We start from the raw sequence: 16,284 nt of genomic DNA, 5'->3' as shown, positions 1-16,284 counted from the left end.
AAGTAGTTATTCTGTTCTTTCATCTGCTGGACATTTACTTTTGTACATAAGTTATTTTATTGATGGTAAAACAATAGATTTACCATCAGTAAAATTAGAGATCATCAGAAAAACAAGATTATTCATAATGTCAGATTTTTATCAAAAATACTATATACACGGTTATGGAACGTACGTACACCGGATTGCCTTGTCCGTTTTACGTATTCGACCCGTATAATTTCGAATTCTGCTTAATAATTAAGTAAAGAAAATGTTTCAATATCTAAATATTTTTTTAGATGCTTTAAATTAAAACAAATCAAATTATTTTTGGATATTAGATAATTTATTAGAAAATTATCTAATTATTATCAGGTTTTTAAATTAGGAATTACTTTTTCTTATTACCTATATTGAATTTATTACAGTTTATGTAAATATTAACTTATAAAAGACATGCAAAGTAAAATAAAGAAGTCTGTAAATTAGTTGCGCGAGCGGCAAGGGCCTCTTGTTGACTCATCATAACCTTTCTTTGTTATCGCGTAGGTAGGGAACATTTTCCAGTCTTTCAGAAATGGGTCTGAGACCTAGATCGAGACGGAAATGAGCGCTGTTCGCTCCGGGAAACCGGCGCATTGCAGTCGGCATTGTTTGCGAAAAGAAAATATTTGACGCTGAAATGAGTCGTTAATTGAAGTAAATAACGTTTCAAATGAGACAAAGTTTTATAATCTTGAAAGTAGGTTTAACGTGGTATAAGGCCCATATTTAATTCTTAAATAGCTTTACAATAAATTAATGTAATACAATCAAAAATTATATTGTTAGTGCATTGCAAGTGTTCAGAATGGATCATCTCGAAAGTGTGTGTGTGTGTGTGTGTGTGTGTGTGTGTGTGTGTGTGTGTGTGCGTGCGTGCGCGTGCGTGCGTGTGTGTGTGTGTGTGTAGCTGTAGTCTGCAATTATTAGTAATTTCAGTACTTATAATTGTTACCGTTTTGCGAAGTTATATTTTAGAATTAATTGAAAGGACACAAGGCTTACGTTCTTTCTAATACAAAACCCACAAGGACCAGCGACAGTAGCCGATAATATTCAGTATCTAAGTGAATTAGGTATCGCTTTCACCTGACTGTAGTCGTATTACAAGAGACCTAATGGTATCCCAGTCAAAGTTTGTCAGTCCTTCGTTATAGTAATACGAAAGGCATCTTGTCTCCTGAAAATGAGACCGAATCTGGGACACTTCCCGTTCGCTCAGTACGCGGGTCGAATCCCTAATGACATAACATGTCTATCTATTGGGTTGGTAAGAAAGTAATGAGCGAATCATAACCAATATTGTAATTTTTATTTAATTTATTATTTTAATCATTTATCAAAAATATAACGGCCTTCGTTATCTACTACTTGTCTCCATCGTTCTGGTAAAGAATGAATAGCATCGGCGAAGAAGTTCTTAGGTTTAGATTAAAAAAACTCAGCTATGTACTGTCGTAGATGGGCTTAATCATCGAACTTTTTTTCATTCAAGGCATTGCTTAGCGATCTGAACAAAGCGTAATCCGTAGGTGCCAAGTCTGGAGAGTACGGTGGATTAGGTATCACTTTCCAACCTAGCTCCAATAGCTTTAGCCGAGTCACTTTTGCAATGTGTGGGCGAGCATTGTCGTGTAAGAAAAAAACTTTAGCATGCTGTGGACGATTCTGACAGATTTTTTGGTTTAAATTTTCAAGCTGATTACAGTATACTGATGCGGCAACAGTCATTGCACTTGGTAGGAGTTCCCAGTGAATAATACCATGAATATCCCACCAAACGGACGGCATAACTTTTTTCGGGTGAGGCTCTGTTTTTGGTGCCTCTATTCCTTTTTCGTTTGGAGCTAGCCACTGACGTTTGCGTGTGTGATTTATATATAAGACCCATTTTTCATCTCCAGTGATAAGATGGTCCAACCAGTTGAATGTGCGGTGAAAAGACAGAAGTTGTATGCAGATATCGGCACGGCGCTTTAGTTGATCTCTATCAAGTTCGTGCGGTATCCAAACACTGTATTTGTAGTTTTTTCCCAACTCGTATAAATCTGTTTCTATGGTGACATGAGAGCAGCCTAACTCGGTAGCAAGAGTACGACTCGTTAGCCTCGGATCTCCTTCAATTAAGGTTTTTAATTTGGCTACATCAATCTTCACCGGTCGACCAGACTTAGGTTGATCTGATAATGAAAAGTCGCCACTACGAAACCGCTGGAACCATCTTTTCGCCGTGGCCTCAGACACAACTTCAGGAGCAACACGCTGACATATATTACGCACTGCTTCGGCGGCTGAATGGCCAGACTGAAATTCATATAGTAAGCAATGCCTTACATGCACTTTTAATTCGTCCATTTTCTTCCTTATATTAGCTCGGCGACAGCTAGTGAATGACTGACGAGAAACTGTGCGACTCGCCCTTTATATACTTTCGACCATAGAACATTCTAGAACTCTCTCAAAAATTTTATGTGGAATTCAATCGATCGCTCATTACTTTCTTACCAACCCAATATAATAATCATTACGGTGACATTTTCGTAAATTTTGCACGTAACCTAGCTACTGTCCTATGTACATACATACTTGAAGAATGTTTTGTATTCAAGAGAGACTTAACCTCTTAGGTTTCGCAATATTTTTTTGAAATAGTTTATTTGTACCCCGATCTGCATTCAGGCATGGAAACCTTAATCATCTTGCTTACTAAGATTTATTTTAACTTAACTACATCGTATGTCTAAATTAAACGTGTTTTATTGGACAATGTCTTATTTTGTTCAGTTTTTTGATTGAAATTGAATATATAATTATATATTAAAGCTACAGATTAACGTTGTGGTTCAGGATTGAATCCCGGGTAAAGACGCATGTTTATTTGAGCGTCGAGTAGTAACTTGTTGCGGAGACAAAGTTGCTTGTCACGTAACTCATGTACTTAGGTGTATCTAACTCGAATAGACCTATCGCGTAACATAGGCAATAGGACTGACAAAGTTAATATACCCTAGTTACGAGACAACACATCTATATTATCATCATTATTGGCCTCAACTAGGCTTGTGCCGTTTCGTTCGTTGATCGGAACGCTCCGATCTCGTTCAATCGCTCCCTCGAACTAGTTCGCTCTTTTAGGTATTTTGCTCATTTAGTTCAGCCAGACCAGCGACCACAGCGGTCAGAAAGATCAGAACGAATGGGACCGAATAGTGTCAAAATGATACGAATAGTCTACAGATAGAAACCGAAGTTTAATATGAAAACTTGACTTTTTTTGTTGCTCTGCTAAGTAGCTCTCGCTCCCGGTCGGCGCAGTCACACATTCGTTCTCGATCCAAACCGCTCGCGCTCGTCGATCCTATACTGAACTAAATGAGCAAAGACCGATTCACAGACCACGGAAAGATTCAGTTCATTTCGGTCATTGATGGGATTTTATTCCTAACAGTTCATAGTTCATGAACGACACAAGCCTAGCCTCAACGTTTATTGCAGCGAGAAGCACCTTTTTTGATGACTTAATAAAGCAATGCGAGGTCGACATAGTCTACCGCAGACTGACAAGAAAAGTTTACGGAAATCGGCGCCGAAATACCTTGGCGTCGCTTCTGTCTCTTATCAGCGAGTGCAGCAAGCGATGACTCATCACAAATTCTGCGACCTTCCACAATGCACACATACATAACTAAACTTTGAATAATTAATCAAATTACGCCAAATAGATTTTTCCGCTAAGTAAAATGCATTTTATTTTAAATTAGTAAGTTTAATCGCATAAACCCTTTCTCCAGATGGGTAAGCACGTCACGTGTCCTCGTAAAACTCCTTGCAGCGTATTTCACAAAGGTACCGTATTACCCCGCATTAAACTTGTACTCCAGAAGAGGATTAAAGACCTTAATTAAATTATCAGCCAGTGACAGTAATCCTTACCTACGTGAAACATGAAAGTCGCTCAAACTGAGTACGACACTTCGTTTTGATCTGGGCAGATGTTTAATGTAGTTATTTGAATTTAATATGAGAATTAAGAAAGGGATTGGACCTCTTAATCAATGCTTAGTTTAATTACGAGTATGGAAGTATACATATACTTACAGGAAGTAACACATAAAGTGTAAGATTTTTTTGTGGTCATGATTATGCCAGTACCTATTGTAGACTCAATTAAGTGAATTCAGAAACTTCATAGCACATGTAGGTATAATAGATAGTCTACTTGTACATTATATGTACAAGAATGCTGTTACTTTAGGTGAGTGCAGTAAATCATTGACAAAAAGTTGGCCAATGTTGGATTAATATTTGTCGACCGTCAGCCACACTTTACCTTTGGTATGAAATTAAATTCTGCTTTCATTCTCACAATTTGCAAGCATTTAAATATTGCTTTCATGGCGCTTTTAGCAGTCCAAAACGCATAACGGCAATTGCAAACTTAACCGGAGTAGTTTCCCTCGCCGCCTACGTTAATTTACCTACTTTATTTTATCGTGTAATTTATTGCTTGCACTTTAATGGAGTTTTAATAAATACTAGAGTATATATTCACTTTTAGATGGAAAATTCCACATAAATAATGGAAATTGTTAAATGACTATCGAATATAGGAGCAATAGCAGATTGGTTACGGTCAAGTCATGGAGTCGTCATTAAAATATTTCGAGTTTTTGAAAATAGGTAGGTAAAGTAAACCAATAAACTGAAAGTAATAATCCTCATACAGAAACTTGTATTTTGTAGTGCTCGTTGAGCATTCAGATTTATCAATTGTATTATTTTCAACTCATAACACCACTCTCGACATTAACATAAGTCTGCCCTATAGCGTATCAACGTCTAAGCTTAGACGTATTAAAATTAGAATACACATTATACAGCACAATACTAAGTAATATCAATATCGATAGTCGATAAACCAAATATCGTTAATGTTGTGTGTACATACTCAATAGAGCTCAAGCAGTTGAAGTTTATAAACAAGTCCGAGTGCGGGCAGGTATTTCGAAAAACTCGCGCGGTTGTTAGTACTCGGAAGGTCTGTTGATACTGATGTCAATTCGAGCCAGTCTTCTCCGAGACCACGGGGACAACAGCTCACAACGCCGTCCGTTTTAAAGTTACAATAGAATACACAATGTAAAATAAAGTACTTACTCCTCCGGCAAGCTCTGGGCGCCTTCCTCCTGCCCCGGCGCGTTGATGTGATACACGCAGAAGTTTTCCAGCAAGGCTCGCATGTCCACGAAGTTGAAGAACGGTTGGAAGCAGATATCTGCAACAAGGGAGCTGCATGTAAGACAAGTTGATATCTCTGTAAGTTATTATCAAACTTTTGCGAGGTAAATATATTAGTCCAACTTCGGTATAGTAGGCATATGTTGTAACTCACTAGTCCATACGCCTCGACGGATTGTTACCTTATTTTATTACTACCATTCTAAACGCATAAATAACCAGATCTATAACAAGGGAACTGGGTTGAAAGTAAGTTAGTGCTTCGCTAGAAGTTACTACTTGTCAAACTGTAGCTGTCAGACTTCAGTATAGTTGCATATTGTCGCTGCAACTCAAGAGCCCATGCGCCTCGACAGATTGAGTTAAGATGGAGTTTAGTACCTATTTCAAAGTAGGTATTACTGCAGTTAAAATCCAGAAGTTTTTAATGTTACGCATAACTAATATTTTACTCTGTGTAACATATTTGAAACGTTCATATAGGAATAATTATTTTGAGTACCTACTTATTATCTCAGAGATGATATGAAACGAATGCAAGTGAATGATGAGATGACGATTGACGTCCGATAGAGATATGTGGAGGAAAAAGACATGCTTCACCGACCCCCAGTATTTGGGATGAAGGGCCAGCAAATGATGATTAAATATCAGATATGTATAACTCGTAGCTTGGCAGTAGCTTAGACCAGTACATATAATTATGGCTTGAAACTTCCTATTGCAGCTGCGGGACGGCCTATAAATCTGCATTAATTAGTGCTTGGCCACAATTACTGCAACTCTGCTGCCATGAGGCTTGTTACACCGCAAAGTTCCAACTTGGGGCGGTTGAAATCGTTTGCGTGTTTTGATCGCCTGTGGTATAACAGTAAGTTTACCTACTTGGAAATTATTTTGCATGTAGGTGTACAGTTAGTTTTATGGCATAATTATCTTTAAAACTTACTCTTTTTAGCAATATTCTACTTCCGCCCTACGTTGCACAATGTAGGTACTATTATTGCGCACTTCAAACATATGATACAGAAAAATCAGATGAAATTAACGATGCAGAGTGACAACATGCCCATCTCAAAACGAATCAGGTCAACCTCAAGGTTTATCATGTAGTAATTGTAGTGTGCTGTGATAAAACTTTTTAAACAGTTTATAATCAAAAAGTATGAAAAACAATAGTAACTATTCGTACCTACACCTAGACCTACATAACGTTCGAGCATAACTTTTAATCGCCTTTGGGAACTTGACCTTGAAGATTGCTGCAGTTGAAACTTGCAAAGCTTGTAGTCCTATGCAAAGCAAGTTACTTTGTTGGGTCCTTCTCCTTGTTCTGAGCTGAGGCTAAAGTTTAGCAAGAGACGATCAGCTCAATTGTATTTATTCCAACTCTATAAGATGGAGCACAAAAGACACTCGAAGTGACCACACTTTAGCGCTCAACATGGTTTAGAATTCGAGTAATACGACTCAGTTGTTCTAATAATTATAAATGAAGAAAAATCATACTTGATTAGGATTATATATTACTAACTACTACGCGTGGTGATCTCGCGCTCATTTTATATTGTTGATTATTGCAAGTAAGTTTAAGAATTATAGTATTTATAGTTAACTAACGACCCGCCCCGGTTTCCTACGGGTATTATATCTTCCTCAGGAATCACTCTGGCTAATAAAAGTACGCATCAAAATTCTTCTGTAATTTTAAGGATCTAAGCATATATTTATATATCAGTAGGCCTAGCACATGATGGCCGCGAGAGTATGTCGCCGCGAGATAGACTACCCGTCCTTATGTCATTAATACAGTTAGAAGAAGACGTGTCATCTATCTCGCGGCGACATACTCTCGCGGCCATCATGTGCTAGGCCTACAGGACAGACAGCTGGAAGTGACTTTGTTTTATACTATGTAGGTAGTGACTTAAACCCACTGCTACGCCATGCCAGCACATAGTCCCGAAAGTACTTTTTTGTACAAAAATAAATCACCTACAACACATCCGTTACTCGCATAAAAGTGGAAATCCATGTATTAAAGTATTCAGGTAAAATAAAATGAACGAAACAAATGCGAAACGACACGTCACAGGATTCTGCACTAACAGACGACTTCACGAGTTTACGTACGTATCTGGAGAGGTGCAAGTGCAATTATGCAAAGAGGAACATTCACGAATATGTATTTGTTATGCAAATAACAAACTTTACAGTCAGATGCAGTTAGATTTTTTTATAAATTCGCACATTGGAATTAAATACATGTATGCACATTCAATATTTCCATCCATTCCATATTTGGGTCCATTTCGTGATGCGCACTTAATGCTCGGTTCTCTGTCTTTCTTGTTTTCTTGTTGATGCTTGTACGTGTTGTGAATGTCACGAATAAATGTCTTTTATCTTATCTTTATCTTATATTGTTATAAAATCAATCCTAGCGTATCTCTCTTGCAGACATATGTAAATACTTCGCGAGTTGAAATGCAGAAAATTGAACTGCACAGACAAGCACCTCCATCTGAAGAGAAATACAAATACAATTGAGCAATTTGAGCAAACACAGGTAACGAGTTGTGTATCGTTAGATAATCTCTGCGATCAGTGTGGGTGCAGTTATGAACTTTAAATGAGAGATCACTTTGTGGCCACACTACAGTAAAATCTGTGAGTTCAATCGTAAACAAACTGTTACTTAAGTATTTGTAGGTGCTCTATAGGTTTCTTTGGTAAAGAGCTAGCAATTATTTAAAAAGTAAAGGTAAAGCTAGCAATTTTAGCTGTGTTAATTTCTCTGACGTTGTGGGCTTCAATAAATCGGCCTATAAATTAATAAGCTCTTATTATAGTAATTAGGCACGAGGTAAGTAATTCCATTTCCATTCCGCTGCGCCGCCCGCTTCCGTGGCCGGAGGCAAAGGCGCGAACGTTTCCGTCACCAGCGCAAATTATGGCCTTCCTCTTAAAAGCAATATTCTCCCCCGCGCGGCGTGAAAAAACAGTTAGAACTTGAAATTTGTAACTCGAGGACGCGGTAAATGATAGCATGTTTTCTTAACATGGGTTTTTATGTTTTTATTTAGTTACATGGTGAAAAAACTCGCATGTGAGCTTCATATATTTGATTGGTGTTATTTTAATTGAATGTAAGGTTATAGGTTGTATAGGTAATTAAATCGCATGAGAGTTCGTGCGCCGTCTAAATGAGCCCCAAAGGTGACTAAACTGAAAACACGACGTCCCAACATTATATAATTAAACCTAATATCTTGCATATAACTGGTACCTACTTCTACTTACTAGTTACTAGCCGCTTACGACCAAGGATTTTCACAAAAGCACAATACAGAATACACATTATCATTTCAATGAGGTCGTTAGATCTTGTCTCTGTAAGAAATCTAGGGCGCCAGCTCTGTTGCATGTGAATAGCTCTTTTCATCAGCCCCATATTCGCAGATAGGACCGGGACAAATCTTGAATGCCTCAATGTGCGACCCAGCTTGGAAGGTGCAAACGGAGTCGTTTGTGGGTTATTCAATGAACTATTTTTGTTTTGTAACGGCCGATCGGTTTATTCAGCGTAAGTATACTGTTTTTTCATTATAAATGGGTTTACTCTTAGCCACAGACTAGCCAAAGGCAAAGACGTGATATGATTTATTGGTATTAGTTCCTAACTACACACAGCCCTTAAGAAAATGAGATACAGCAAGAGCGCATGTGAGGATGGTGTCACTACAGAAGCTTTAAGAGTTGGAGAGATATCACTCATTTCTTACATAAAAATACTGTTTAATAATTGAATAATTTGACGATCGGTCTGGCCTAGCGCGTAGTGACCCTGCCTACTACGCCGCGGTCCAGAGTTAAATAAAACTTCTGGAAACCATTTATTCAAATAGTACCGCCGCCATTAAGCTCCAGTCTTCTGGCCCGCCTTCCAATATACAAAGAGGAGTTAAACAGGGAGATCCGCTATCGCCGAAGCTTTTCACCAGCACTTTATAGCACGTGTTCCAAAAACTTACGCCGTCTTGGGAGGAGAAGGACTTATCTGTCGGCGAAAAGAAGCTAACCAACCTCCGGTTTGCCGACGATATAGTCTTGTTTTCCTCAACTTCACCCGAGTTACGTCACTTGCTAAAGACCTTAACAACGCATGTCTTGAGGTTGGACTGAAGCTGAATATGTCAAAGACTAAGGTCATGACTAACAGCACAAATCGTAGGATTGAGATAAACGGAGAACACATCACATACATATGTTCATGAATACCTTTACTTAGGCGAAATCTCTTTCCAGGCGCGACAAGACAAAGAAGTTCAAAGACGCACTGAAAACGCCTGGAAGAGCTATTGGTCAATGAAACACCTAATGAAAGGAGACCTACCTCTGACACTCAAACGTAGGCTAGACATGTGCGTATGGTACTCACCTACAGTGCTCAAACCTGGTCTTTGACGAAAGCTCAGAAGTCCAAACTCGGGGTTTGCCAGAGAGCTATGGAGCGCAGCATATTAGGTGTAAAATTAAGGGATCGGATCCGGAACACCACCCTGCGCTGTAAGACTCAAATAATAGACGTAGCTCGGGAAACGGTTAAGTTGAAGTGGGCTCTGAATAATAATAATAAGTTTGTAACTAAAGAGTGATGATGTAACGAAGTTGTTATCTGTTAACCCTTAATTTGGCAAAGTCCGGTGGGACGGACAGGTGATAAAAAAAAATATTTCGCTTTTTAGGTAGAATTTTATTTAATTTAACATATGGAAAGAGACTCTTTTATGATACATGCTTTGTATAAAAATACTATTTGACCACTGTCAACACTCGTTTGACAGTTACTCGTCAAGATGGCACCGCATTAGAAGTCAACTGTTTTTAGCAAAATATTTATGCGTTTTTCTTTTGGTTTTTGTAAGAACAGGGTATTTCTGTTGTATAAATAATAAAATATATTACATAATAGTTGCAAGTGGTTATGTTTTCAATTTATTTCTCAATTTCTAATACTCATAATTATCATTTAAACAAGTTGTCCGCCGCACCGGACAGTGCCAAATATATACTAAATACGATTTGTCCGCCGTGGCGGACTATGCCAATGTTGCGGTGACACGTGTTGTAACAAATTATTATATTGTTTTGTTTATTATTTTGATTTTCTTGTTTTGGTGGCCTGCTTTTATGCTTAGATTTTTTATTTAATCCAACAGCGTGTGGTGCTGGACCAAGCAGTTAAAATTTTGGCACTTTTAGGTATACGTAGTGCGCGGATATTGTGAATGTTACATGTCGCGCGAGGGGCAATAAACATTAAAGAAAACCGGGTAGATCAAAATTTATAATTTCTTTGTCTGCCCCGAACATTGATATAATTAATTTCGGGTAGTTTTGTGTTGTTTACATCTTCGACGACATTTTGCTGGGACATCACTGTCACATCAGTCTGTCGTGATCACGGCCTGTGCAACCTGGCCAAAAAGTCGGAAAAAAGTTAAAATAATGATATTTGACTATAAATATGTGTCAGTTTGATTACTTTGATTTTCATACAAAATTATTATATTTGTTAATTTTTAAAATAAATATATGTTAAGAAATACTTGTTTATTTTAAATGACCGTATGTTTGGCAGTGTCCGCCTCGGCGGACATATTAATTTATCCCAATATTTGGCAGAGTCCGCTGTGGCGGACATATTTTTTTTCCAAAACTAATAAATCTAGATTTTTTTAAATATTTTTCGGACGCTTTAAAAACACCTGTTATTCAATATATTAAGTAAAATCGGAAAATTTATGTCACCAGAGTCTCTGCCAAATTAAGGGTTAATAATAGTACATATACTCGTATATTATAAATATGTACCCGAAATATGTATTCGGAAAATGCTTCCTTGTTTTTGTTATTATAAAATTACATATTTAATATCTTAAAAAACTGCCTTATTCTGATATTATTATAAAATTGTTCGTTCTCTCTCTCCGAAGCATTTTGCAATTTAATTTTATCTCTTTAGCCAGCTTTAAATAAAGAACACTCGAAAGAGGAAAATGAAACGCAAACGCGGAACGTTGACTGAATTTTCTAATGCTTCGGAAATCTACTGTCCTACACAGATGAAGCAATTTGTGTTGAATAAAATTCGGCATTTATATTTTAATTAATTGTACCTAACTAAACAGTTTAATAATTATTATGGATCGCATTTCAAGACTACGAGTAAATTATGGGTATTTTTAGAATTTGGGTCCCCCCAATTAGCGTAAGTCGTTAACAAAAATTAATTCGCCTGTCAGTTTTGTGACGACAATTAAGAAAAAATATGTCTAAAAATGTACTTTTTTCACATTCTGGACGTAGATTATCGCTTAAAGTTTATGTAACTAACACAAAAAACAATATTTTTATTGAAATTTCATGCTTAATTATCGTCACAAAACTGACAGTGAGTTAATTTTTGTTAACAACTTACGTTAATTAGGGGGTCCGAAATTCTGAAAATTCCCTTATGTGATCCATTAACTTTTCTGGGATTTTCCTAGTTAACAGAATTACAATTTTTATTTTTAACAACAGAAAACTTTTTTATGGCTATGTTTGCACTAGACGTATCCTTGTAAATACTTACATATCTTTATAAATTTGAACGCGATTTCTCTCTCAAGAGCTTTTCAATCGACTTTATCAATTACGGCCACTTAGGCGTCATCCATATATTACGTCACAGTGTTAGGGGGTGGGGGGGTCATACTAAATGTGACAATCCCTGTTAAAGGGATACAAAAAAGCGTGACATAGGAGGGGGGAGGGGTATAAAAACCTGAAATTTGGTGTGACGTAATATGTGGATGTGGATTTATATTATAAATTTAATATTAATGGAAAACAATTTAATACTTGCAGAAAATAAAACGTCTTTTAAGCATTAAACTATCAGTACTTAAAGAACCGCGTAGCGTTCAGTATCTACTATCTACAAGCTAAGAGGCTTATTGGATGACTGGGCGTACTATGGCATTCCACTTATTGCACCTGGGTGAGTTCCTGTGCATTATGTTGTCGAGTCCGACGTTTGTGACAGTGCACTTAGCTGCTGTTTGTTAGCTGCTATGTGCAAGTCTGCTGCCCTGCACTTTGTGGGCTTTTCTATGTTAAATCTCATAGAGTCAAATTAGTTAAGACGCCCGCCGCTAGCATTAATGTTGGTCATGCTACTCATGCTCATAAAGGTTACAGTATATTTGTGACAATCAGCGTTACTCCTTCACACACGACGGCAATGTCACAAAATAAAGTGGAGTTTCCTTCATTGCCACGTTTTCATAACAAAATTATCATGTTTTTGATAAAAACGTATGTAAACAGAATAATTGGATAAATACCTATTTATATTACAACGTTGAAGAAATTTATCAGATTTTATAAAACAACATAATTCCATTTACACATTATTGACGATGTCTGATTTGACTCTCTCTTCTAAACAATGAAGTATTGACTCGCCACAAATGTAGTGCCAAAAGATTTTCCTTTGTCTTCTTATGGAAAAGTACGAACTTGTCATGCCATTTCAGTTAGTCTCAGTACAAGATGTACTGACGCTGTCTGAACAAAGTAGCATGACAAATACGAATGTTTCCGAAAAAAATACTAATAGTCATACTAGTTATGAAAAAAAAAGCTGCACTTTTGGATGGAAGCAAGCCGCTTTGCATGGTGATAGTAGACATCATAGTAAACGATTTTTTCCGAGGATATCGAAATTTCATCCCTTAGGAAGCCGAGCGTAGCGAGGTGTTTTATGAAAATTAAAAAAATTTATCTTTTTATTGTGTAGTCCGATTTTGACAAAACGTATCTCAAATGAAAGGTATTAATTTTTTTAATTAAAAAAAATACAAAGAAAAAAATTTTGAAAGAAAAGTAAGAAAAAAATTAAAAAAAGTAAATTTACGTCTCGCACTGAATAACTTCAAAGAATGACAGACAAAATGTACAATGTCGATATACGAGTTTTTTTAATCGAAGACAGATAAATTTGTAGTTGAAAACTGAAGACCGCATTGAAATCGGATTAGCATTTTTTAAGATACAACTTGCCAAAGTTGGGAAAGATCGCTTTATATGGCCACTTTGAAATTCCTTTGCCAGAAAGTCAGAAATAATATGTTTTTCTCAAACATGCAATGAAATATTGTCTTTACGTTCCTTAAAATGGGCTGGGAAGTATCGCTTTTTGGGCGCAACAACTCGAGAGGACTGTAAAGGGATTTCATATTATTTTTTAGGCCTAGGCCTGCAAAGTAACTTTTTTTTATAAAATATTGTCCTTTAGAGCATTTTTTTTTATTTCATTGTATGTTTGAGAAAAGCACTATACATGCCTCGGCGTGAAAACGGATTCCCGGCCTCGTATCCCTATCCGGCCTCGCTCGCACGCTCGCTCGACCGTATATACCCACTTGGCCGGAAATCCTCATTTTCCCGGCCTCTGATGTAATGTACTATTTCTGACACAGAAAAATACATAGTAACAGTACACATCAAAATAAAATTAAAAATTCCGAGGATATTATAATTTCATCCCTTAGAACGACGAGCGTAGCGAGGTCGGTTACGAAAACCGAAAAAAAAATCTCATTTTTCTGTACGTCGTCCGATTTTGACAAAACATGTTTCATTTGAAAGGTATTGCTTTATGTAACTTAAAAAAAAATATTGAAAAAAATTGGAAAAAAAATGTAAGATTTTTTTTAAAAAAACCTTAATTTTCGTATCACTCTGAATAACCGCAAAAAACAGTAGACACGGAGTATAATTTCGATATATGATTTTTGCGGTTATTCAGAGTGATACGAAAATGAAGGTTTTTTTTAAATCTTACATTTTTTTTCCAATTTTTTTTCAATATTTTTTTTTAAGTTACATAAAGCAATACCTTTCAAATGAAACATGTTTTGTCAAAATCGGACGACGTACAAAAAAATGAGATTTTTTTTTCGGTTTTCGTAACCGACCTCGCTACGCTCGTCGTTCTAAGGGATGAAATTATAATATCCTCAGAATTTTTAATTTTATTTTGATGTGTACTGTTACTATGTATTTTTCTGTGTCCGATAAACATATTATTTCTGACTTTCTGGCAAAGGAATTTCAAAGTGGCCATATAAAGCGATCTTTCCCAACTTTGGCAACTTGTATCTTAAAAAATGCTAATCTGATTTCGATGCGGTCTTCAGTTTTCAACTAAAAATTTATCTGTCTTAGATTAAAAAAAAAAAAAACTCGTATATCGACATTGTACATTTTGTCTGTCATTCTTTGAAGTTATTCAGTGCGAGACGTAAATTTACTTTTTTTATTTTTTTCTTACTTTTCTTTCAATTTTTTTTCTTTGTATTTTTTTTAAATTACACAAATAAATACCTTTCATTTGAGATACGTTTTGTCAAAATCGGACGATACAATAAAAAGATAGAATTTTTTTAATTTTCATAAAACACCTCGCTACGCTCGGCTTCCTAAGGGATGAAATTTCGATATCCTCGGAAAAAATCGTTTACTATGATGTCTACTATCACCATGCAAAGCGGCTTGCTTCCATCCAAAAGTGCAGCTTTTGGCCAAAAATTCTCCATAACAAGTATGACTATAAGGAAAAGCTTTTCGCACTACATCTGTACAGTCTCTTCGATTAACGCTAATAGGTCAGTGTCTGAAAAGTGACGTGTTTGGTTGAAGAAATGTCATTGGACGCCAAGAATAGTTCGAATAGGGCCGCATCTTATGCACACCCACGGCGTAGCACTTCTGACACTCGGCGTAGCACTTGTGGCACTTCGGCTAACCAAGCGGGTGAGCGACATTCAACGAGGACAATATATAACATGGAGAACTGCTTTAAGACTATAGTTACTGTACTTGTATTTTATATATTAACCCCCTTATTCATAAACGTACTCTAAAGTTATCAAGCCGATAAAGTTCGTTTGTCCCTTTCTATCACACCAATACGTCGGAAAGGGACAAACGAACTTTATCAGCTTGATAACTTTAGAATACGTTTATGAACAAGGGGGTAAGTATATTTTTATACATTGACAATATTGACATGTTTCGTATCAAATTGGTTGGTTCATAGTCAGGCCATCATGACACGAGTGCTCTCGGCGATTAGGTACACTCCGTGTTTACTATGGTGTTTTTTTTTTATACCACGTCGGTGGCAAACAGGTATACGGCCCGCCTGTTGGAAAGCGGTCACCGTAACCTGTGGACACCTGCAACTCAAGGGGTGTCACAAGCGCGTTGCCGACCCATTAGAAACTTGTACACTCCATTTTTGAAGAACCCCGTACTGTAGTTCATCGGGAATACCTCGGCAGGGAGCTCATTCCACAGCCGGACCGTCCGTGGGAGGAAATGCCTCTGAAACCGCACGGTGCGCGACCATTTAGGTTGCACGGTGTGTGGATGAGCGCCCTGTCGATGATGAGCGGTGCGATGATGAAAAGTGGTCGTTGGCATCATGTCAAACAGTTCTTCAGAACACAGCGCTGAGATACTCGTGAACGGGTGCTGTTTGTGAAGACCGGTCTGTTTCAGCTAATAGGGGCTATACTATTATATTGTAACATTAATTTTAAGCAAGATTACATTGAGGCACTCTGTTCGGTCCTTGTTTGTTTATTTATTTTCTGACTCTTGGAGACCATATACATCTCCAAGGAAAAAAAAAGTAGATATATATATATATATTATATATATATATATATATATATATATATATATATATATTTCTTCTTTTGTTGAGACATCAAGAGTCTTTTACAACTCTAAAGTTATTTTAGATATCTTTTATTTGTATCAGTTCGTTTCGTCAGTTTCGTTCGTTCGTTTTTTTCTTCATCATGTATAATTTATCTTTTTCTTAGATGTACTTCGACACTTAGAGACTCTATAAATCTCTAACATCTCTTATTAATCATAGTATTGAGCGTATTTATGGAG

The 16,284-nt window shown here is 36.8% G+C and overlaps 1 protein-coding gene across 3 annotated transcripts in view; it reads right to left on the bottom strand.

Moving 5' to 3' along the window:
* Positions 1-16,284, bottom strand: part of LOC125240890 (protein NDRG3) — a 112,330-nt gene that overhangs the window by 41,355 nt on the left and 54,691 nt on the right. For all 3 annotated transcript variants that reach the window (XM_048149043.1, XM_048149045.1, XM_048149044.1), the window contains one exon: positions 5,182-5,299. In XM_048149043.1, the coding sequence (XP_048005000.1) occupies positions 5,182-5,299 (118 nt within the window). The remainder of the gene's footprint in view (positions 1-5,181; positions 5,300-16,284) is intronic.

Source organism: Leguminivora glycinivorella, chromosome Z (assembly GCF_023078275.1).
Source record: "Leguminivora glycinivorella isolate SPB_JAAS2020 chromosome Z, LegGlyc_1.1, whole genome shotgun sequence".
Lineage (NCBI taxonomy): Eukaryota > Metazoa > Arthropoda > Insecta > Lepidoptera > Tortricidae > Leguminivora > Leguminivora glycinivorella.
This window is presented reverse-complemented; position numbering and strand designations above follow the sequence as displayed.